This window comes from Physcomitrium patens, chromosome 17 (assembly GCF_059467195.1).
Source record: "Physcomitrium patens ecotype Gransden chromosome 17, ASM5946719v1, whole genome shotgun sequence".
Taxonomy (NCBI): domain Eukaryota; kingdom Viridiplantae; phylum Streptophyta; class Bryopsida; order Funariales; family Funariaceae; genus Physcomitrium; species Physcomitrium patens.
Genome location: NC_143426.1, coordinates 11,245,384 through 11,267,475, shown reverse-complemented (window position 1 = coordinate 11,267,475; position 22,092 = coordinate 11,245,384). Strand labels below are relative to the sequence as shown.

The following is a 22,092-nucleotide window of genomic DNA, read 5'->3' as shown; positions in this document are numbered from 1 at the left end:
TGTTTTTATTCTAAGACATTAGAATTCAATACATGCATACGTAAATACACATCATAATTTATTCACAGTAGTTATTTCGATGATATTATATAATGAATATGTGATATTATTTAAATAAATAAATATGTGTGAGAGAGATTGAGTAAGCCAATAATTGTTATTTCGAATGTTTCCGTTTACTATTCATTTGTAACAGAAAAAATACTGTGCAACATCTAGTTTTAATTGGTATATCATTCCTACTTGGGTAAAAAAAGATACAATGCATGCCATAGTATCCGTCTGTATAAAAATTCAAACGTAAGAATTTCACCAAAATAGAGCGCTATAAAAACCTATGTTCTTTGTTTTCAAGTGCGAAGGTGGATAGAATTATAATTAGTATTCACTCAAAACGTGGAATTGACAACGTTTAAAGAATAGTATTACTTTAATCTCAATGACCATCAACGGGAATACTTTGTTGAACACACTTTATCGAAAATCAACATAAAAATCAACCGATCCTTCTGAATAATGCTTTAATATAAAACATTTAATGCACAGTGCAACAGTCCCCTTTGGTTGTAATAAAAATAAAGTTTTCATGGTACTATTTAAAGTTCATGAGGTTGAATTAGTGAAGGAAAAGATCAATTGAATATCAAAGATGGGAACTTTACTGGTGGTTCTCATGTGCAAAACAACAAAATACTAATATATAACGACTGCCAGCCATTTGTTAAAGGTTTACTGTCCGTGGACCACAAGGGTGCAACGGTAATGGGTATAAGCTTTCTCGCCAGTGCGCTCAAAACTCCCGCCCAATTTTCATCTCGTTCTTCCTCGAGATCACCACGCTTCGTTTTTCCGAGTATCGATCATTCTCTGGCTTTCCGTTTCTGCGGTTAATCTTCTTAAAATCGTGTGTGGATTGTTCTGTGAGTGTCACGTCGTTTCAGTTGTCGGGAGTCGGAGAGGGTGTAGTGTGGCAGCTATGGCAGATAGGGTTTAGTTCGAGGGTTCGAGAGATTTGTAGCTAGTGTTCGAAGTAACTAGGGTTTCATGTGAGTGTCTATGAATTATTAGGTTTCTGAATTTTCGTCGCAGAGATTATCCGAAGATGGAGTTTAGGAGTAGGGCATCACATGTGAAGTTGAATGGCGCGGTGAAGGCATATGGAGTTGGAGGGGGTGGGAGTAGAGTGTCGATGTACCTGGTTGCACCGGACGTGGATGTATCGTTGGAAGATTTTGAGCAGTACGCGCTGGACCGTTTGCGCGTTCTGATTGCTATTGAAGAGAACCGGTCTCGTGGTAAGCGTGCGGAGGAGGTGGATTCTGCAGTGTCGGATTTGTGGAAGAAGCACATGCGAACGGTCCATTCAGATGCGCAGCAGCAGAAGGATGTTATTTCGCATTTCGTGCTGAGGTTAGTGCATTGTCGTACCGAAGAGCTGCGCAGGTGGTTCATGGAGATGGAGACTGCGCTCTTCCGGTTTCGATTCAAGGCTGAGAGCCCGGAGTCTCAGAAAGCCTTCATTGAGGATCACAAGCTACCTTACAAGAGTATTAGTTCTGGGGAGTTTGAGGCCATGAAGGAGAAGCTGGCGCAAGTGATGCGATCCAGTAACCAATCAGCGAGTTTGATCGGCGAGACGAATTTCTACAAGGTCCCTTTCGAAGAAGTTCTCGACCTTGTTGCCACTCGAAGGGTATATGTCCATCAGGGCCATGCATTTGTGCCTAGGGACCAGCTGGTGACCATCGTTAGTAACCACTTCCGTTCCATGTTGTCTCAATCTTTAATTCTCACCAATCGTAACTGGACGGCGATGTTCGCTGCTCAAGAGGAGGATCGGCTTAGTCCAATTTTGGAAGCATTGAGCAAGCGGTACTTGGCTCCGGACTACTCAAAATCAGTCTCGGGTAGCAGCGTGGCGCTTCAAGATTTGGATGGTTTGGCCATGCGGTCTTTCCCGTTATGCATGCGACATCTCTACCTTAAGCTCCAGGAGGATCACCATCTTCGTCATGGTGGTCGTCAGCAGCTGGGGCTCTTCTTGAAGGGAATTGGGTTGAAGCTCGAAGACGCTTTAGCTTTTTGGAGAGGGGCGTTTGCGCCGAGGATGCCAGCTGAGAAATTTGATAAGGAGTATGCTTACAATGTGCGCCATAATTACGGTAAAGAGGGTAAACGCACGGATTACACCCCTTACTCGTGCATGTACATTATTATGTCGAATCCCGGAGTTGGAGATCATCACGGTTGCCCCTTCCGCCATTTCAGTGCTGAGAATTTGCATGCGGCACTCTCGGGGATGCGTTTGGAACCAAAGACGATTGATGAGGTCATGGAAAAAACAAGAGGTCGGCATTATCAGTTAGCGTGCGCAGCAACATTCGAAGGTTCTCATAACTGCCAATGTGATGGTATAAACCACCCGAATCAGTACTTTTCGCAGAGTCAAAATTATTTGAAAGAGCAGGCGGAGAATGCTTCACAAATGGAAACAGATAGCTGAACGTCGCCATTGTTTATCAACGAAGATGTCGAGAGTGACATCTCCAACCACTTACGCTAATGTCGCTTCCTTCGAGGGAATGAGCATAGGCTGAAAGCGAACCTTCTTTGAGGGACGCTGTTACCTCTCTCCAGAAATGCTGCCGAACAAGTATTTCCTTGCGTCATATGTTTGCAGTTGCTGATACAGTAATCAAAACAAGCTGCAGATTATTTACGCGGCGGAAGGTAAGCAGTGTTGAAGCTGCAATCGCACTCGTGGCATATTACACAATTTCTAGGCAATCCATTCATTGGAGTTTTGGACGCCGTCAAAGGGCAGAGCGAAGACTGAGAATCCCATGTTTCAAAACATGGCAGTTCACTGTGATTGTAGCGTTGTACCATACTGTAAGACCTGTATCAGTAATGTGTCGCTCCTGCAGCTCTATTCCTGGATTGTAAGTAGTCTAAACGATATAGTCTAAGCGATGCACAGGTTCAGTGCCAGTATGTACCATCCACTCAATCGACTAGCTTTGATACATCCGAAGGAACAATGATTTGCGTAATGGAAGAGATTTTGAGGTGTTATTTGAGTTATAACTACTTTCGCTACAATTTCTGCAGAAATACGATTTTGATCATCACAGCCTATGAATGAATAGTGTTGTATTGGGTATAGTGAGCAACTGCGGTGTTGATCAGGGTTTTGACAGGACATTCATTTCTGCCAGCAAAGCAATATTTATTAATTCTGTGTGTCGGGAATCTTTGAATTGGTGTCTTCTATTTCTGTAAAAACTTTGTAATCCACCTTCACTGTCTTTTGATATGAGGATTCTGTCAGTTTCTATGTGGAGAACACAAGGATTATTTCTGTAAGACGATCAATTGATAAGTCGAGGACTGATTCGTTCGGTGACTAAGTGCTCAAAACGCAAGTTTTAAATAAAGTAAAGGTGGATTAGGATAGGTTTATACAATCTGAGCGAGCCTCCTGCAGCAGCTACTTACGATCATAAATAAATGCGTTCGAGAAATAGACGTAGACCGATTGTTTAGCGCTGTGCACCAGATTGTCTCCGGAGCGTTCTGTTCAAGCGTTCTGTTGTTTCCCATGGTAAAAGATATGAGAAGAACTGTAAAAAAGAACGTGTCACCAGTCTGACAAGAGCCTGAGATGTGACAGAGTAGGTGCGCCTAGAGGTGTTCCAAAAGATAGTAATCTACCATTCATCAAAATGATTTGCTGCAGACGATAGCTGTGTCGTTGTTTATGTAATACTGAACAGAGATGCACAGCTAATGAAATATACGTCGGGTACTTAAATACACTTCGTCCCTGCCACTCCAGTAGCTCTAAATTTGAAGATGCTTGCGCAGAGTTGCATACCAGGCGGTGCTCCAGAAATGAAGGTGCTATCACTTGGGCGACAACCAGTTCTCGGAGACATGAGAGGTTATAATCTGCGGTTTTTACCATTTCAAACTTCCAAAGACGGAGATATCTGGGTTTTTCGTGAAGCTGGAGGTGAGGACCGTTTGGGCGCGGCCATAGCAGCTTGTTGACCCACCAACTCTTTTCCGAGATCCATGAGATAATCTCGAAAAGATCCGGTCTTTCTTCGTGGAAATTGAAACGCATGTAATGGGCGGATTTGAAGGGCTGTTCTCCGTTCAAAAGTCTCCAACGCTTCTGAAGATGGATTATCAGATGTAAAGTCTGTATCACATGAGGAAGTAATTGCTGTGGAAGTGACCTCTTTTCCTTCGTCTTGGTGCAGAACTTTGCCGTGGCTAGCTGTACAAGTATCTTTCTGCTGTTTTTGTGAACAGCCAACCATTTGAGCCAAGTTCTCTGCCTCCTGCGACTGGGTATGGTAGAGATATTTTGCCCTAGAGCATCCAGCCGGGGACTTCAAATCTCCAGAGTGGAAGAGTTTTATCTTCGTACATCTAGTGTCAAGGGGAGAATCTATTGCCTTGCGTTTTCTCCGATTGGCATTGCGACCCCTACCAGGAGATGGGCGATAATCGCCTGCATCTTCGCTCGGCTGCCCTATGGCTCGGAACAAGTGAACTAGTATAACAAAATATTTTTCATCCACCATTTCAAATACGCACACATCCGATTCTTCCAAGCGGTTATCTAGGGCGAATCCTCTCCAGCCACCACTGAAGCCCGACGAGTTCGTTGTCGTTTTGAACAGCCATTTCACAGGCCATGAGTGTCCAGCTTTGTTGCACAGAGTTACTTCTCTCGACTCGTGTGGCATGTGTGCATTCGAGAAGACCTTATTGAGTACCTGCGTTACGTCAAACTGATCTATCAGAAGATCCAACAGTCACATCATCACTTCTCGGTCCAGCTCTAATCTTCTATCAAAACCATCACGAGCGGTTTGGAGTTAAGCTCTTACCATCCAAAATCCTTTATATACATAAGCTTTTGTCATTACCATCACAAGCTTTGGATTTGTAAGGGTGTCGGCCAAGTCTCTAGCGGCATTCAGAGCTCTCTCTTTCTCTGCTGGAGTTACTGAACGCCGCTGAGAGACGACATGCCCCCCCTGTAGAATATGTGGGGCAAGCAGTGGCTTTGGATCAGCAAGGCTTCCGTCCATTCCAGGGCAGTCTTGTATTTTCTCTTTGCTAATTATTTCCTTTAAATTCTCATCCTTTTCTGGTGGTTCACTGTTCCCAAGCTCTGAGTCGCTCGAATGTACCACGACGACTGTCGGCTTCACGGCACTCTTAATCCGAATTCTCTTCGTCACCTTCTGCTTTAGCCTCGCCTCAGGCCCCTTGGTTCGAACATCAGATCTGACTTTCGACAGATGCTTCGGCTCATGTTTGATTGTAACAGTCGAGTTTATTGCATCCATGGCGCTTGCTTTCTGAGACCCACTCTCATCGTAGACCTGAAAGTTACGCAGTGATCACAGATCAATAACACGTGTTCGGTATCAACTGTCTTCAAAGCAGGAATTTTCAAATACAAACTAACCAATTTTTGACCAATTTTCCCTAACGTAACAGTTGCATACCATAACTTGGAAATGAGAGTCCGATGTAAGTGTGAAGCATAATTGGTCCCCTATCTGCAGGTTATGATCCTTCACAAACTTCTGCCAGCCATCTCTGAATTCTAAGCTCCTTTTCTGAACTGAGCCGGGCCAAACCTCAACGCTCCACTTATTTGTGCTTGGTCCTTCCAGTATGATTGTTTTGCCGATTCGTGTGACCGAGTTCCTCACGAACGAAACTGGCATTTGCTGATTAGCATAGCACACCGATCAAGGGAATCAATACAAAAACCTTGAGAATTAGTGATCTCGCTCAAAAACTGATTGAACAAGGACGTCTTTTACCAGCTTAGATTTAATAGCGACCTCTGTCATCTTCTTTAAAAATGATGGGAGCAAATGGGATGCTGCGTCCTTCTTTCTCCCACGAGAAGAATCCAGCATCCGTTTGTTTCGATCGGCATCCTCATCTTCATCCCCGTGCAGCTTGAGACAGTTCATCGAGCACACAGTACAAGCTTTCGTCTCCATGAATTTTCCCGATTGAATCGCCACCACCCGCAGTTAGGCACCGTCAGGCTTCGAATTGAATCAATGCACGCCAACACGCCCAAATCCGTCCCACGTTGTTAACGTATACAAAGCTGAAAGATAGATAATGATAAATAACACACATCCACAGAGATGATCACTCTGAACGCAAATGACCCACACAATCGTAGTGTCATTCTGCGAAAGGTTGCACAGCTTGCGGTGCTCAAAACACAATCGCCCTGACCGCAGGAACACCAAAGAGCTTCACTTGTTTACAAACAGAATTCTCCACCTAAACAGAATCGCCCTCTTGTCCAGTCGATGCTATCGATCAGTTCACACGAGCTGGCAGAACCCTCAGTAATCAGAACCCAGCTGCAATACAACAAGTTCCTGCTATATGAATGCAACCTGGGCTCACCTTGTACTTCAAAACGTCGCTCCCACTGCGTGAGCAAGCAACTTGCGACGCAGGGGCGATCATACACTGCAGGCAAATCGATGGCGGATGGCGCTCTCTTGAAAACACGGATCCCGCAGCGGCGGTGCCGCCGAAGGTCCCACCTGTCCATCTCCAAAATGGATGAATGTACATGGACGATGCATCTCAACTTTGTAAGATATTCATTCATCCATTCGCGTGTTTCCTTGGTGAGGCTGTGTCAATCAAATCAAGCTATTGAAGAGGTTGGTGGGTGCTTGGGATTTGACACACAATGTGAGTGGGCGTTTATGCCCATGCAAGACATGAAGTCGAAGTGACTCTGTTGTGCTATTTTTTACCTCTTTGTGGATTATCTCAATCTAAATGAATATACATATATATATATATATATATATAAACTGCGAATTCGAATAATTGTGTAATTGAGATGACATGACTTGCTGTCGCATGTGTTGTACTGAACTTGATACATGTATGAAATATTGCATTGGATACTTTTAATGGCTTCCCAATACAACAAAAAATATCATTACTCTGCGGTATCACAAATACTATTTTGCAAATGTGTATGTTTGTCTGGATTTATGTTTTTATATGTACTGAATAAAATGAATGAATTACAAAAGATTCACGACAATAGTAATGGACATGAGCTGTGAAATCATTTGTAAGGAATTCGAAGGGATTTCAGTTGCACACATGGAATGCTTTTTATCCATTAAGAGAATAAGCCAACTATAAGATTTACAAAGATGAACGAATGCATAAACAATTACCAAAACCATTTGATTTTTAAAACTACTAACAATAACATTCAAAACACTTTAAGACAAAACGTTCTAGATTTTTGTAAGCATTACTGCATCAAGGGAGCCTTAGTTACAAGTAGTTTTTGAAAAAAAATAAAAAATAGATATAAGATTAAATTAAATATGTCAAGAAAGAGTAAAATGAAAAAATGAAACAGAAAAATGTCTATCATATGGAACACATTGCACATAAAGTCGCCAATATCATTTATTGGGACATAGTTGTATAAAAAAATACATTCATGCATATTTATATAATATATATAATAATAAAATAAAGTTGAATTAGGTATAAGCATGGATTTTATTTTTTTGTACTTGTATTCATATAATGTTTTTTAGTAAAAAAAGATAATGTATGTACATAAATATAAACATACGCATATTATATTTAGGATAATGCTAATGTCACCACAATTTTGCTGTTGTCCCTAACATTTGCCACCTATCACATGCAACCACAATTTTTGCTATTCTATTGTAAGCTCCACCTATTTAGCATATTTTTTTAATTAAAATTTTTCTATGAAAAAAATTTATCAGTACTTTTAATGTATTTTTCTTATTTATATAATATAGAAGATACACTTAATTTTAATAACTATTATTAAAAATTTAATACAAATAAATTATAGTAAGAGTAGCAAGATTTTGGGAAGATTAGAAGCATCTTGTATTTATAATTATTGATTTAATAATAATTAATGTGCAATACTAAAATGTAAGCTTTGATGCGGAATAATAGTTGGCAGAATAAATATGTCAACAACTTGAAAATATGACTAATTTAACCACATAATCATTTTTTTGGTTCAATAATATTATGAATAATTTCTTTATTTTTTGAGACTTTAAAATTTTACTTAAAATATTTTCAAAAAAAATATTTATTATTAAAATATTTTGTAGTTTCAAGGTGAATATTTACTTGATTTTAAAAATAATATACATTTTTATTTGTATACGTATCTATCTATCTATCTATCTATCTATCTCTCTGTCTATATATATTTATATATATATATATATATATGATTTCAAACAAATGTATAGAAATATTTAATTTGTGTTGTTGAAGTTGATAAAATAATTATGTTTTATTCAGTTTTTAAAATTGATAAATATATTATAATCAAATTTCTTATTTTTTTACTTAAATTATTTAAATATTATAAGAAAATAAAATAAATTAGAATTCATTTAGTCTATGATTTTGCATCAAAAAATTCTAATTAATTTAGACACAAAATAAATTTTATATTGATTATAGAAATAACCTTAATTGATCTTCAAGACAAAAACTTAGATTTTATTTTATATATTTTAAATAAGACTAAAAAAATCAATATTTTTAGAAATTATTTATATTTAGAACTCTAATTTTCAAAACCATGGAAAAAAAACCTGACTAACGTTTCTTACTTAGAAAATCAAATTACTTATTCTAGAAGCTTTTGGTCTTTGGAAATAAAATTAAGTAAGAATAGGCCATAAAATGCATCATATAACTCTTTTGTTATAAGTCTTTTGTTATAAAAATACAAAGTCATTGTCTTAATAGCTTTAATTATAAATAATACAATTGTGGTCTTATTAAGCTAATTAAATATTAAAAATTCTATGCACCCTTCTATAAAGAGATAATAACAATCAGTTGCTACAGATATTTAAATGAAAACTGCATCTAAGGATTTTAAGTGAAATTTGTAAATACATTAATCAAAAATGATTATATCTAAATTTTAAATTGTAATCTACTTCAAATTATAAATGATTTCATGTAAATATATTAATAATTTTGGAAAATTATTTTTCAAATTATAAGTAATGATTGTATAACCAAAAATAAGATATATATATATATATATATATATATAGATATTTTAAAAAAAACATAAATCATGTTATGAAGTTTAGATTTATGTTTGATAAATTTAAGTTGTATTAATTTTGATATCAGCTCCAAATTAGTTGAATATTATGATTCTTAATAGATATATATTTTGAAGCTATTAGTATTTGAAATTATTAAGATTTAAAAAATTAAAAATTAATTAAACTTATATATATATATATATATATATATATGGACTTTGTTAAGTTCAAATATGCACAAATTATAAAACATGGAGTTATTATTAAATAAGATATGAATACTTTTTGTAGAAATTAATTTAAATAAATTTTTATTTGATACTAAATTTACTAAGTTACAATATCTATTTATAAGTTATGATTATATATTATATTAATCTATTTATTTTTAAATTTATACTTTATTAAATCCTATATATATATATATATATATATATATATATATAGTTGAATCCTTGCCATTATCATGGAAAATTTACAAATAAATTCTTAATTTTGTCCAAGGAACAATAAAAAAATAAAAAATAAAATTGTGAAGTCATTTAAGGATGTTCTTAAGTCAAATTTTTAAACTATGCATAAATAAATTATACAAATATATATATATATATATATATAATACCAATAACTAACCAATCAAAACTTTTGTAAAAATAATATTTTCTAATAATACACATGTTTCATCAAGAAGGTAGTAGGTTACCTTGTTCTATTTGAAAACCTGCTAAAATCATTACGTTTACTTAACAAGAAAAGTTGGTCAAACAGTGACTGATTATGCTCTCACTCCTTGAGAGGCTTAGATAATCAACTGTAAGGATTCCAAAATGTGTGTTTTATTCGTTAATTCCTTGCTAATTACCCACGATTTAAAAGACAATCTTGTGTTTGTAGCTCTAGTACTGGGATTAGCTTTTTGGCCATCTTTATAGTATCCACCTATTAGACCTTCTATCTTTGAAGAATTTGCTAAGTATATTGATATTGATGTACCTTGCACAGCAGTTTGTACAAACATCATTAATATAATTATAAAAATCAATAATGGATTGTGCATTTAATACTACCTATCTTCAATTGCATGCCTTGTTTGAAACTCCATTCTAGATGTACACTTGATTGATCTATTTTTTAAGTGGTAGTTTTCTTTGTAGTTTGTAAAAGACATACTTTTAAGCCCAACAGTTTAGTCACTACATGCCTCAAATCCAAAAATAGTAGATTCCCATGTAATGCTTCAAGAAACACTTATCAAACCAATTGCAACAATCATATCAAGCTTAAGAATCAAATCTGAAAGTTCATAAATTGCAGCAATATTCATTCAAAGCCTTACATTGTACTTTAGATTATAAAAACAAGCCTTATTATATCAACAAAATCTTGCTCCAAATAAAAACTAACCTTAGTGCCTGCTATGCCAAGGTGCATATTGTTTGATGTAACAAGAATTTTCAAAGATGTATAGTGTTATGAAAGCTCAAAAGAGAAAAGAAAATTTGCTAATTTTGATTGCATGTAAGCTAGCCAATTATTGTAATTTATACAAATTCTAACACTAAAACATAATAAGTTCAAGTTTTAAAACATATCTATTTTATTATAACATACTTTACTATTGATATTAGTACTATAAAATTGGTTTTATTAATGCCTTGTAAATTGACAGATTAAGTTCAGTTTTGATAAAAACAATGAAGCAAAAGTTTTGATGAAAATAGTGATGATTGAGAAACCAACTAATTAGAAGGCCAATTTGTTTATTTGACTTATCCCGTTGATTTATACCTCCTTGATGTATTTTATAATAGAAACTAACAAAGCAATTATTTAAGATGGTTGTTGAAAATGCTACAAATTTATCTAACCATATCTTTTGAATTTGTAGGAAACAGTATTGCTTATAGCTTCTCAAACATTGAACATTCTATATAGTGAGACCAATCACTTGACATTATAATTATTCTATAGTGTACATATTTGTTCGACTTCTACGAGACTCATATCACCTTAGTTCCACCAAACTATGTGAAAACTCTCCATGAGTATTAGCTACAAAACCAAGTTGCAATTGCATGAAGATATTAGAGTTACATCTGAAGTGTTGGTACGAATTGTGGCATTGGTCTTAACTACTCCGGACCTCAATGCCATTGGTGACAATCATATGGCTATAAACATAGTAGCATTGCAAGAAGACTTTCAACATTCCACAAGAAGGGCACCATAAAAGCCATGTTGGAGGTTGCAACCATTGTATTGGATCCAATAAGTATATATTCATATTAATATCATTGGTGAGCACAACAAAATTCTCTCTGCAATAATTGACATCACTTGAAATTGATGGAGATGTCTCCTACAAAGCAAAAGTTGATAAAGCTCATCTTCAATTTCTTGCCAGGATATTCCTATGCTACCTCACTTCTTACAAAAAATAAACATTTGATCTAGCTAATATTGTAGGCAAATGCAGCTACTTAGACATTGATATAATTGCAAAGTGTTCATTCATTAATTCTATGCATTACTTAAAAGTCAAGGTTTGCTTTTTCTTCCATTGTAGCTATCATTGCCAAAAATTTTAACAAGAAAAAAAAAAAAAAAAAAAAAAACACACACACACATAAGGCCTTTAGTTAAGGCCTTGTGAACTCCAGCATTTCACTTTTGATGAAAACAATGAGAAATTCATGCAGCAAATCAAAAAGTTGTTTTGTCTCCGTTGTTTATCCTGTATATTTATCCCCCCTGAGCTGTTTTATATGAAAGATATATATATGAATTGAAATCAATTTATTCTAAGCGGCTTAACTGTTGGTGTACAATGCAACGTGGCAAAAATCCAAGCCATTAATTGAAACATGATGTATTATCAACGAATAAAATAATAATAATAATAATAATCATGGTGTAACTCTACTCTTATCAAATCCTTCAAAATAATAATCAAAATCAGAATCCTAAATCCTCAAATCAACATGAACCCGATGTTGTGTCAATCCACACCACACGAAAACACTTGCAACACCAAGAATACCACACACAGTAACACAGAAAGGCTCCAACGATTATTTCCTGGGCACCAAAATTGCAACCCAAGTGTAGGGAGTGAAAAAATTAGGGTTTGAGAGGCACCCATATTGCACCACACACGCACTGGAATGTAAGCGCACCATCACGCTGACCCCACCATGGCCACACCCCGTCCGGAGATCTTACAGTCGTGTGGCATTTCCAGGCTTGTTGTGTGATTCCAGTGGAGGAAGTAGTGGAAGTAGTACGATTGATTCCATGGCTGCGGATCGAGACACAGCTGGTGACCACATTTAGCAGAGCGAGCGAGCGAGAGAGAGCCTCGAGTTGAACCGAGGCTGCAAATTGGAGCGGATATGTTGCCAGGAGGAAAGCACTCTGGATCTTGGCCAGTACCGCTGCCGAAATCTCGTGGGAGTGTGGTTTCCCCTTTCCGAACTCGTCGGCATGGTGACTCTCGAATTTAAATTATAATGCTGCATGGCTTGCAAGAGCAGTGCGACGCGAGAAACAAGCGAATGCGTGTCCATGGACAGCTCACCACGGCACGGAAGCTTTTCTGTCAGAAGCTTTATCCAAGCAGTTCAAATCTCTAACGACGTATTACCGCGATGGGAGTTTCGGAAGGGCTGGCCAGGTTTATCTAGTGGTAGAAACCCTGCATTGATGGTAATGCTTCAACCAAGCGAAGCAACTCAGCGGCGCTAGTTTTCGCATGTGCTTAAGAATGACATGGTACATTAATTGAATTATTTTGTTTGCTGTCGGCAAGTGCGGATCCACTTTACTAACAGTAACGGTTCTCTTCGACATAGGATTCCTTGCAAGTTTCGTTCATCCGTTAGATCTGCGAATTTGAATTTTAAACAGGGAGATCTCTCCCATCCATGGGTGATAATGTGTACACCCTGGGAGATGAAGCACCTGGTCAGATTGTCTTCTTGCATTTTGCGACTCTCTGTCGAAGCTGTTGAACTGTGGTGTGGGGTTTGTCCAACGCGCTATGGTTCAGGATTGTGATAGCTGTGTCGGGGAAAGCATGTTGGTGAAGTAGAGGGTTGGTGCCGTGATTGAAGAAGGCTAGTTTGTGAGGGGGTGGGTCGGCGAAATGGCGGTGGTGGTAAGTGGTCAGTTAGTGCCGTATGAGGAAACTCGGAAGCGGAGGGTAGAGGAGAATAAGAGGCGGATGGAGGAGCTTGGGTTGTTTGACTTCTCGAACAGTTTTGTGAAGAATCAGCCCATGAGGAGGAAGTCGGTCAGGCGGAAGACGCTCTCACCGGAGGAGGTCGCCACGGAGGCGCGGCGATCCCCACGATTTGCTGGGAAGCCTGTGGTGGAACACGAAGATGTTGAGATCCACAAACAACGACGAGGCTTATCGCGATCAGGACTGCATGCGCGGTGTGGAACAGTATACAGGCAGCTCGCGGGTCGTCGGGATGTGCCTGAATCTACTCGACAGGCGGCCTTGGATGCAGCAGAGGTGGTTTACAAGGCCTTAAAGAATCCTGGCTTTGTGAGGGGCATGTTGCATTCACACACCGCCAGTGGCTTTTGGTTGGGACTTCCTGTCAGCTTTTGCAGAGAGTATTTGCCGCATCGTGATGAGACGATTGTTTTAGAAGATGAGAAACTTTTAGAATGGGAGTGTGTGTATCTTGCCAAAAAGATAGGTCTAAGCGGTGGCTGGCGCGGATTTTCGATTGACCACTCGCTCGTAGATGGGGATGCCTGTGTATTTGAGCTTGTGGAACCTAAGCGGTTTAAGATACACATTTTCCGCTGCGATAACTGTGAGGGAAGCGAGGTAGAAGACGGGAGTGTCGGTGGGAATGTTTCGGACAGCGATGCGTTGCCGAAGAACAAGGTCAGCGAGGACGGCGACAACAACTCTCCTGTCGCAGCAACGTCGAGCGAACCTCGTCCTCGGAAGCTCGATGAAGAATACGGAGAAGAAACTGACGCTTCCACGGAAGCTTGCAAGAGTTTGAAAAGGGAGGCTGGTGCAGATGTGGCTCATTCACTAAGGTCATCTAAGCACAGACGCGTGAAAGAGGAGAACAATGACAGTACCTATTCTATAGCTACCCGGAGTACGAGGTCTAAGCGAAAGAATGATGACAATGCCAATGGAATAGTCGTCGAGATTGTTGGCGCTTGTGCAGACGAAGACTATGTTAAAGATGCCCGGAAACCTGCTGCCCAAAATAAGACCCATCAAACAGAGATTCTATCATTTGGTAGAATCACCAGAAACTCTACAGCAAGGTCGTTGAAGAAATGAAAGCAGAGTGCCTCCAGGCTCTGCCTATGCCTATGTAAAGAGGAGCTTTGTCAGTCTCGACCTCTAGAGCTCCTACTCTTCACTTCGAGTGATGTGTCAAACGATGATATTTGTCAATCCTGATCAATCCAGTTTGTCAATTCTGATTACAATCCCAAATGAAGGAGCTTGTGAAGAATTGAAGCCGGACCGGGGCTAAGAAAGTCTATATTCATGTATAGAGCGAAACAGAACGGACCCTAATGATTCGCAGCATGGAATTGAAGACCAGACTGTCCTGCATCTTCCAGGTTTTGATCCCTTTCCAATTAGGGGCCCTGCCGATGAAGAGTTTCTGCTGTCATTGTATATTCAGGATTTTACTAGTGCCTGCTACTGCAATGAACGTCAAGTCTCTCACAGCTTTTAGTCCCTTCAGTACTACTTCCAATTCTCTTTTGAAAGAGTTCAGAGTGTAGTGAAAAGAATTTGTACAGAAGTGCGAAATCTTTACAGTTTTGGTTTTCTTTTTATACATGCGCTGCTTTGCATTTAAAGATTTTGTCATACTTCGATTGATTGTGTTTGTTATATAGGAAGGTTTTGTAAAATTAAACTATAATTATGTTTCACTACAGCGATTTTTCAAAAATTTCCATAAACTATTGCAATGATTGTTGCAGTATTTTGTACCTAACTTCCAAACCTATAAGTTTTTAATAGTTGTGCAGGTTTCGTTTGAGTATTGTGATATCACATATAATGGGTGTTCGACCTTGTGTGAAATTTGTGGATTGTATTTAACAATGATGTTTGTAACATTGATTCTGGATTCTGTTCGTAATTCAGCATTCCTTGTTAGATTTATTAAAACTGTGTTTCTGACCATTGTGTAACGATTATGTAAAAAACTAAACCACTAAAACATTATTTTCATGGAATGTTTTCATGTATTAAATCTTACTTATACCAATTTGTAGTTGAAGATCATCTTTATGTGTTTCTAATGTATCATCAAAGTATTTGATATTATAATTTGACAACATGAACAGATAACCATAAGATGAATTATTTTAAAATATGTGGTTGCATGTTCATATTTTCACATCTTACGTACTATCATTCATAATACATGTTCAAAATACCGATAACCATGCCATTTTTGTTTCAGTACGGTTATCTTCTTTTCATTTTTACTATCCAAACACTTACATTTGAAGGAATTCAATCATATATACATGAAATTAACGCACTAGTGATGTGTTTTAAAATATGCTTTGATATTGTGAAACCCTTGGAATTTGCCAATTTTATCTCACTTAAAATATTAACACGAAAGTGAGACAGAAATCTTTTGAACTTTGAACATACCTCTCTTGGAAAAAAAAATTGACACACAACACATGAAACTTAGAAAACGATATTAAATCTACAGCTTAATCTTGTTTCATTTTAAGCGAATATAATACATGTAACTTACATACGAACAAATTCCAGCGTTATTCTCGTTGTATTGAACTAAAACTACTTGAAAAAATAAAATGAATTACTATTTATGGGTAAAGAACAAAATCAAATATTGTACCTTGATTACAGTATCCATTACGAAAGAGAAAAATTAAATAAATCCATGTCAATATTTTTCACATACTTATGTTGTTAAATTCACACTTTTGGGGAACAAGGAAGCCGCAAATTTTTTTTAACACGGAATTTGACCAGTGCTTCCACACAAGGCTCCTGAGACTAAATGAAAACGTACGAATACAATATACTCTTGCTTAAGACACGGTATTTAGGGTTCCTGAGCAGCTCACACCATGAAATGGCCGCCAGGGGAGCACTTCGGCAGCAGCAAACTTTCTGCTGGACCCCCTCGTAGAACTGCGGCCTCGAGACCTCCGAGCTCAAACGACTGGCTCCGCCATCGTGGCCGTCGGATCACTGTGGTCCTCAGATTCAATCTTAGCCTCTGATCCTAAGTCTGGGAACGCTTGGGAAAGGAGCGAGGGAGCATATGGGAACGGGCGGGCAGGTTGAAGGGCTATATTACCTAATTAACATGTATTCCCTGAGTAGAGTACCTAGTCCACAGTGCGAGTCAAAAGAAACACACTACATGCCGTCACTGGTTCATGGATGGTATTACAGATCAAGCAGAACTTTGCATTGTACAACAAAGCCGAGGTTCACAAACACTACATATGACAAGAACCAAGTTGACCTCAGGTTGTGCACTTGGATCAATCAATACAAATGGAAGATGTGGAATTGAGTTGATTTAAAGGTGGCTTCAATCCCATCCCACAAACCTGGTAAGTCAAAATTACTAAGAAAAACTACACCTCGGTTATGTCAAAGACCATTCAAATGGGAAGTTGTATTTCTCAAAACAAGAATTACCATTACATTGAACACCGGAACAGTAAAGTAAACAATGTTTAGTTACTAGCAATTGTGTGAAATCAGGATTGTGAGGCTCCAAATTTTCAAGGGCAGGAGCCATTGTGAAACGAATTTTATTTTTAAAATATTCAAATTCTCTTGTTTTATTCCAAAATGAGCATATTGATCCTTGAAGTACTTAAATTTGGGGGAATTCTGGTGCCCATGGGAGGGTGGTCAGGACCCGACGTCCCCTGCCCGACGGGCAGCGAGAGCCATTTCCTACCCGCCCCGACATGTTCCCCGCCCGTTCCCGAGAATCCGTGTAACGGCCAAGATCGAAACAATGAATCTAACGGCTGATAGGCCTCGAGGTAGTCGATTGCGTCGGGAGGTTTCGAGGACAGGTAGTGACGAGGGCTGGACCCATCGGTTCCATCGGCTGGAACCGGGCCCTTGCCCCGGCCCGACCCGGCTTCTCCTGCCCTGGCCTGGGCGTGAAAGCATTTGAACCCCAGCGACGGCATTGCAGAGCATACTGATCTTCTGTGTGTGCTCCATCGCTGTCTCCCAGCCTCTAGTCCCTCCTCGCAGGGCTTTCTGGTACTTCATTCACTCCTTCTCCTTGTCTTTTTAGTGCATTAGTTGTCTCTTTTTAAACATATTCATTGTCTCTTTCTTGTAAATAATGTCTGCGAGCAGCACGTAGATCTGTCGGCTTCGCTGGTGAGAGCAGCAGTCTTTTAGGGCTTCGTGACGCGCAGCTTTGTTATAATGGCGAATTTTGATACTGTTGCGAGTTCGCATTTGACACACCTTTTTTTTTTTTTTTTTTCGATTTCCATTAGAGTTCTCCTGGAGTAAGAATAGATAATTGTATTTGTGGAGTTGCTCAGATAAGCAGCCTATGTTTGTTTAGATTTCTCTTAGAGCCACCGTCAGCTTGACTTGCAATGTGGCTTAAAAACACGCATATCTTTTAACGGGAAAGAGGCGGGTTGTATCTTTTGAATCGTGAATACTTCCCTAAGAATATAGCACTCGCAATTATAGGGTATTCACGATTACATAGGAGCTATGGTGCACATTGCTGATTCTCCTCTTCCATTCACACTGCCTATGGCATTGTAGAATATATGTTGAGTTGTGAACTGATTAGCACAGATCTGTGCATAGCTTGACGTGAATTATTGTTCAAAAAACCAAGAGAAATATTTAGATGGCTAAAACTTCATTCAATGGACAAGAAATATTCCTGGAACGCATTTAGAGCGGAAGACCAAACATTAGGAGTTGGTTAACGTGAGATGAACCTCGTCCCTGCAGGAATCAGGTTTTCTGTGAACAATGGCAGAAACTCCTCGATGCCCCTCCGTGGTGAGCAAGATGGGTGGATCTTCATACCTGGCGTCCAGGTTGGCGCCTAGCCGGCCGATGTACTCTGCTCCGGAGTACAGCAGCCCTTGCGGGTTCGGCGCTATGTGCCCGATGAACGTGATGGGTGCAAGGAACATGTCTCAGGATGTGTTCGTGCCGGCCGCGAGCGAGAAGACATTCACTGCGTTCATGACGGACTTTCTGATGGGAGGTGTGTCGGCCGCGGTGTCGAAGACGGCGGCGGCGCCCATCGAGCGGGTGAAGCTGCTGATCCAGAACCAGGACGAGATGTTGAAGTCGGGGCGTCTGTCGCATCCATACAAGGGGATCGGCGAGTGCTTCGGGCGGACGATCAAGGACGAGGGAGTGATGTCGTTGTGGAGGGGAAACACGGCGAACGTGATCAGATACTTTCCGACGCAGGCGCTGAACTTCGCGTTCAAGGATTACTTCAAGTCGCTGTTCGGGTACAAGAAGGACAAGGACGGATACTGGAAGTGGTTCGCGGGTAACTTGGCGTCGGGAGGTGCGGCGGGAGCGTCGTCGCTGCTGTTCGTGTACTCTTTGGACTACGCGCGGACGCGGCTGGCGAACGACGCGAAGTCGTCGAAGAAGGGAGGAGGTGAGAGGCAGTTCAACGGGCTGGTGGACGTGTACAAGAAGACGCTGGCGACGGACGGAATTGCGGGGCTGTACAGAGGGTTCATGATATCGTGCGCGGGCATCATCGTGTACAGGGGCCTGTACTTCGGAATCTACGATTCGTTGAAGCCGGTGGTGCTGGTGGGCAGCCTGGAGGTATGGATTGGTTGGATGAGGGGAGGGGAGGAGAGGGGAGGGGAATGTAGGATGGGAGAATGGTAGGATGGAATGAAAAGGAGGGGGTGTGGGGGACTTGGTGTGGTGATGGGAGACGGGACTGACGAGGGAGTGGGTGTGTTGTTGTGTGGAATGCGCAGGGCAACTTTTTGGCGAGTTTCATGTTGGGATGGGGAATCACGATCGGAGCAGGCCTGGCTTCGTACCCGATCGACACGGTGAGGCGTAGGATGATGATGACATCGGGAGAGGCAGTGAAGTACAACGGATCGATGGACGCGTTCAGGCAGATCGTGGCGAAGGAGGGAACGAAGTCGTTGTTCAAGGGTGCGGGTGCGAACATATTGCGTGCGGTGGCAGGAGCTGGAGTGTTGTCGGGATACGATCAGTTGCAGATCTTGCTTTTGGGGAAGGCGTACTCGGGCGGCAGCGGCTAGGTTTGCATAGCCAGACAATGAAGAATTTTATCAATGAGTCTTCGCCCTGCTCTGGGACTAGCGTTTCGGAAAGAAAAGATAATTGTCTGCCTCGGGGTCTTCGACGTTGCATTTTTTTCCTCTGGACAGATGTGCATGAGTTGATGTATTGTTGTTGAGAAGGGATTGATGTGGATTCTTACAGCTAGGTTTCAATGATGTAAGTGGTATTATGGTGTGTCACAAACCTCCACCTTCATTTCCTGTAGCCTCTTGCCCAGGATTTGCCGCAGTTTTCTTTTTGATTTAGTAACCCAGGTTCCCTTCTGGGCACGCCTAAATTTTTAGATTTTTAGATTCTTTAGAATGTTCGCTGTTCTTAAGACCAATAGCGTCCCTACTCACGCTTACATCTTTACCAGAGTGGACATGCACAAATTATTAGTGCCTGTCGCTTTTGTATTCCGAGTTGAAAAATTGATGTACTCTTTTTGACAATGTTGTCTTCCTGTGTACAACGTTTCAATCGGTTGGGAAGTACGTTTTGTTGTCCCATGGATAGTATTGCATTCATTTCGTGTATGTGGAGTGTGTAGTCTCGTATGTAAATTAAATACCATTTTGCTAGAATTTTTAATTATCTATGTTGCGAAATGTATTTACATGTTATAAATGTCTTTTTCCATCTCATGATCAATTTTGAACTCCAGTTATCAGTGTCATTCCCGAATGTTGTTTCATTTCGCGATATACATTTACTGCAAATATATAGTACTTTAAAATTATTATACGTATATCCATATATATATAGGTTACATTTTCTTAGGATTTACAAACCGTCTACTACATTTAATATCTAATGTGTATTTGTATATTTCTAATAATGTATATTCTATATCAAATACATGCGTGTAATGAATTTTTGATCTCCAAATATTTTTATCTTCTAATTTACAGTGACTAGAGGAGAAAGCAAACATTCTATGAAAAGAGATTTTTAGTTCCAAATCCTCAACATTTTTATGCAAGGTCAACCATTCTATTAACTACCTAGAACTTAGGTACTACCAATTCAGTATATCGGCACCAACTATGCCACTTATTTTGTTCTAGTACTGTACAGTATTTCATCAGATTGTTGTTTGAAAAAATACTTCTTTAAGCAACTTCTGGAATTGGTATTCAGCATTTTGTCTTGTGCTAACAGTTTTAACCCATTCTGTGTCTACCCAAAAAATATCTTATGACTATTCTATTTTAAAACCTATTGTATTGTATTGAAAATGTTTGTATGTTTCGGAAATTACTTTTTTTTAATGCTTTTATTTCTTTAAATATAAGTAATAAATATTTGATGATAGTATAATTTTATTAATGATATAAAAAAATTCTTCCTTTCTTACATATAATATTTGTAGTTTTAAGATTACTTTGAAATTCGTATTATAAATAATTATCCATAAAAAATGTAGTGGTATAATTATTTTGTCTAGGATAGTGTTAACAAATATTAAGGAAAAAAAGTGTCTTTTTGAAATGTATAGATTTAATTTTCTATGATCAATTCACACCTTTGATTTTCTATTTTTTCTTTATAAATAAATAAATAAAAATTTATTTCTTTTTGTTTAATAAAACTAGCTTGCTATATATATATATATATATATATATATATAAATTAGAGGTTGGGATTTAGACAACAAATATGTTGTCTAATTGGGATGGTTTTTAAAATTATTGGAATATAATGTTAAGCAGATTTTATTAAAATGCTCCTTAGGCCCTTATATAGTTATATATAGAAATTTTAAAAATTTAAATACTAATCCTTTATTATCCACTAATTCTTCTTTATGTAATTGTATTTATACTTTGATTAATTCAGATTTTTCATGGTCAGGTGATACATCAAGATCTTCTAATCTTTGGATTTAATATGAAATTGTTGATAAGAACTTCAATACCAATCATTTAAGATGAATAGATAGTTAATTAGCTACATTAGCTTCAATTTGAAGTTTATTAGATATAGTAAAAATCCAAAGAATATAATTAATTTATCTTTTTGTATTCTATCATTAGATAAACTTTATTACACAAAGTGTCATCATAAATTGTTAGAATGTGTATAATATGTAAATTTTTAGGTTGTTCTAGTGCATACATAATATTGTTAAAATAAGTTTATTTTATTTTCTTATTTTATTTATTTTAAATAAATAAAAAATTACCTTGAATATTTTTTTAAAATTATAGATTTTTTTTAAAGATTGACTAAATAAATAAATAAATATTTGAGTTATAAACTGCCTATAATCTTTGCAATTGTATAACATAGAATCTATATATTTTTATGGTATTGAATGTTTTAAAGATTTTTTTTCTTATTTTCTTATATAATTAGATTAAATAAATAAATAAATAAATAAATATATATATAATCTTCTTTATTTTTTTGTAGCTTAATTAATTTTTTTAAGATAGATTTTTTAAATACAACTATTTTATTAAGATCAAGATAAGAAGAAGTAATTATAAGTTAAAAAAGAAACCAAAATGACTATTACCAATTATAAAGAAATAAGAGAATCTTGAATTTAGATTATGATATAAGAAAGGTGTT

The 22,092-nt window shown here is 38.1% G+C and overlaps 4 protein-coding genes across 4 annotated transcripts; 3 read left to right on the top strand and 1 right to left on the bottom strand.

Moving 5' to 3' along the window:
• The first annotated feature begins 741 nt into the window (after positions 1–741).
• Positions 742–3,087, top strand: LOC112294185 (putative DNA primase large subunit). The gene has a single exon (XM_024544416.3). It carries the CDS (start codon positions 1,103–1,105, stop codon positions 2,501–2,503), a length of 1,401 nt encoding a protein of 466 aa, XP_024400184.1. The 5' UTR covers positions 742–1,102; the 3' UTR covers positions 2,504–3,087.
• Positions 3,088–3,538: 451 nt separating this feature from the next.
• Positions 3,539–6,567, bottom strand: LOC112294282 (B3 domain-containing protein Os11g0197600). Its single transcript, XM_090243761.1, has 5 exons — positions 6,466–6,567; positions 5,856–6,089; positions 5,532–5,759; positions 4,905–5,405; positions 3,539–4,790 (listed from the first exon to the last, which is right to left on the bottom strand). The coding sequence occupies exons 2-5, from the start codon at positions 6,039–6,041 to the stop codon at positions 3,969–3,971; spliced, it is 1,737 nt and encodes a 578-aa protein (XP_090099887.1). The 5' UTR covers positions 6,042–6,089; positions 6,466–6,567; the 3' UTR covers positions 3,539–3,968.
• A 5,807-nt stretch (positions 6,568–12,374) lies between these two features.
• LOC112294186 (B3 domain-containing protein Os03g0184500) lies at positions 12,375–15,214 on the top strand. The gene has a single exon (XM_024544417.3). The coding sequence runs from the start codon at positions 13,318–13,320 to the stop codon at positions 14,491–14,493; it is 1,176 nt and encodes a 391-aa protein (XP_024400185.1). The 5' UTR covers positions 12,375–13,317; the 3' UTR covers positions 14,494–15,214.
• A 2,190-nt stretch (positions 15,215–17,404) lies between these two features.
• Positions 17,405–19,967, top strand: LOC112294189 (ADP/ATP translocase). Its single transcript, XM_024544423.3, has 3 exons — positions 17,405–17,460; positions 18,184–19,032; positions 19,194–19,967. Exons 2-3 carry the CDS (start codon positions 18,205–18,207, stop codon positions 19,488–19,490), a joined length of 1,125 nt encoding a protein of 374 aa, XP_024400191.1. The 5' UTR covers positions 17,405–17,460; positions 18,184–18,204; the 3' UTR covers positions 19,491–19,967.
• Positions 19,968–22,092: the final 2,125 nt, after the last annotated feature.

Excerpts from the sequence above, each read along its gene's own strand:
- LOC112294185 (XM_024544416.3), top strand. The coding sequence starts at position 1,103 with ATGGAGTTTAGGAGTAGGGCATCACATGTGAAGTTGAATGGCGCGGTG.
- LOC112294186 (XM_024544417.3), top strand. The coding sequence starts at position 13,318 with ATGGCGGTGGTGGTAAGTGGTCAGTTAGTGCCGTATGAGGAAACTCGG.
- LOC112294282 (XM_090243761.1), bottom strand. The coding sequence starts at position 6,041 with ATGGAGACGAAAGCTTGTACTGTGTGCTCGATGAACTGTCTCAAGCTG. Across the intron at positions 5,760-5,855 it reads TCGCTATTAAATCTAAGCTG|CAAATGCCAGTTTCGTTCGT; the intron begins GTAAAAGACGTC and ends TATGCTAATCAG. Across the intron at positions 5,406-5,531 it reads ACTCTCATTTCCAAGTTATG|GTCTACGATGAGAGTGGGTC; the intron begins GTATGCAACTGT and ends CGTAACTTTCAG.
- LOC112294189 (XM_024544423.3), top strand. The coding sequence starts at position 18,205 with ATGGCAGAAACTCCTCGATGCCCCTCCGTGGTGAGCAAGATGGGTGGA. Across the intron at positions 19,033-19,193 it reads TGCTGGTGGGCAGCCTGGAG|GGCAACTTTTTGGCGAGTTT; the intron begins GTATGGATTGGT and ends TGGAATGCGCAG.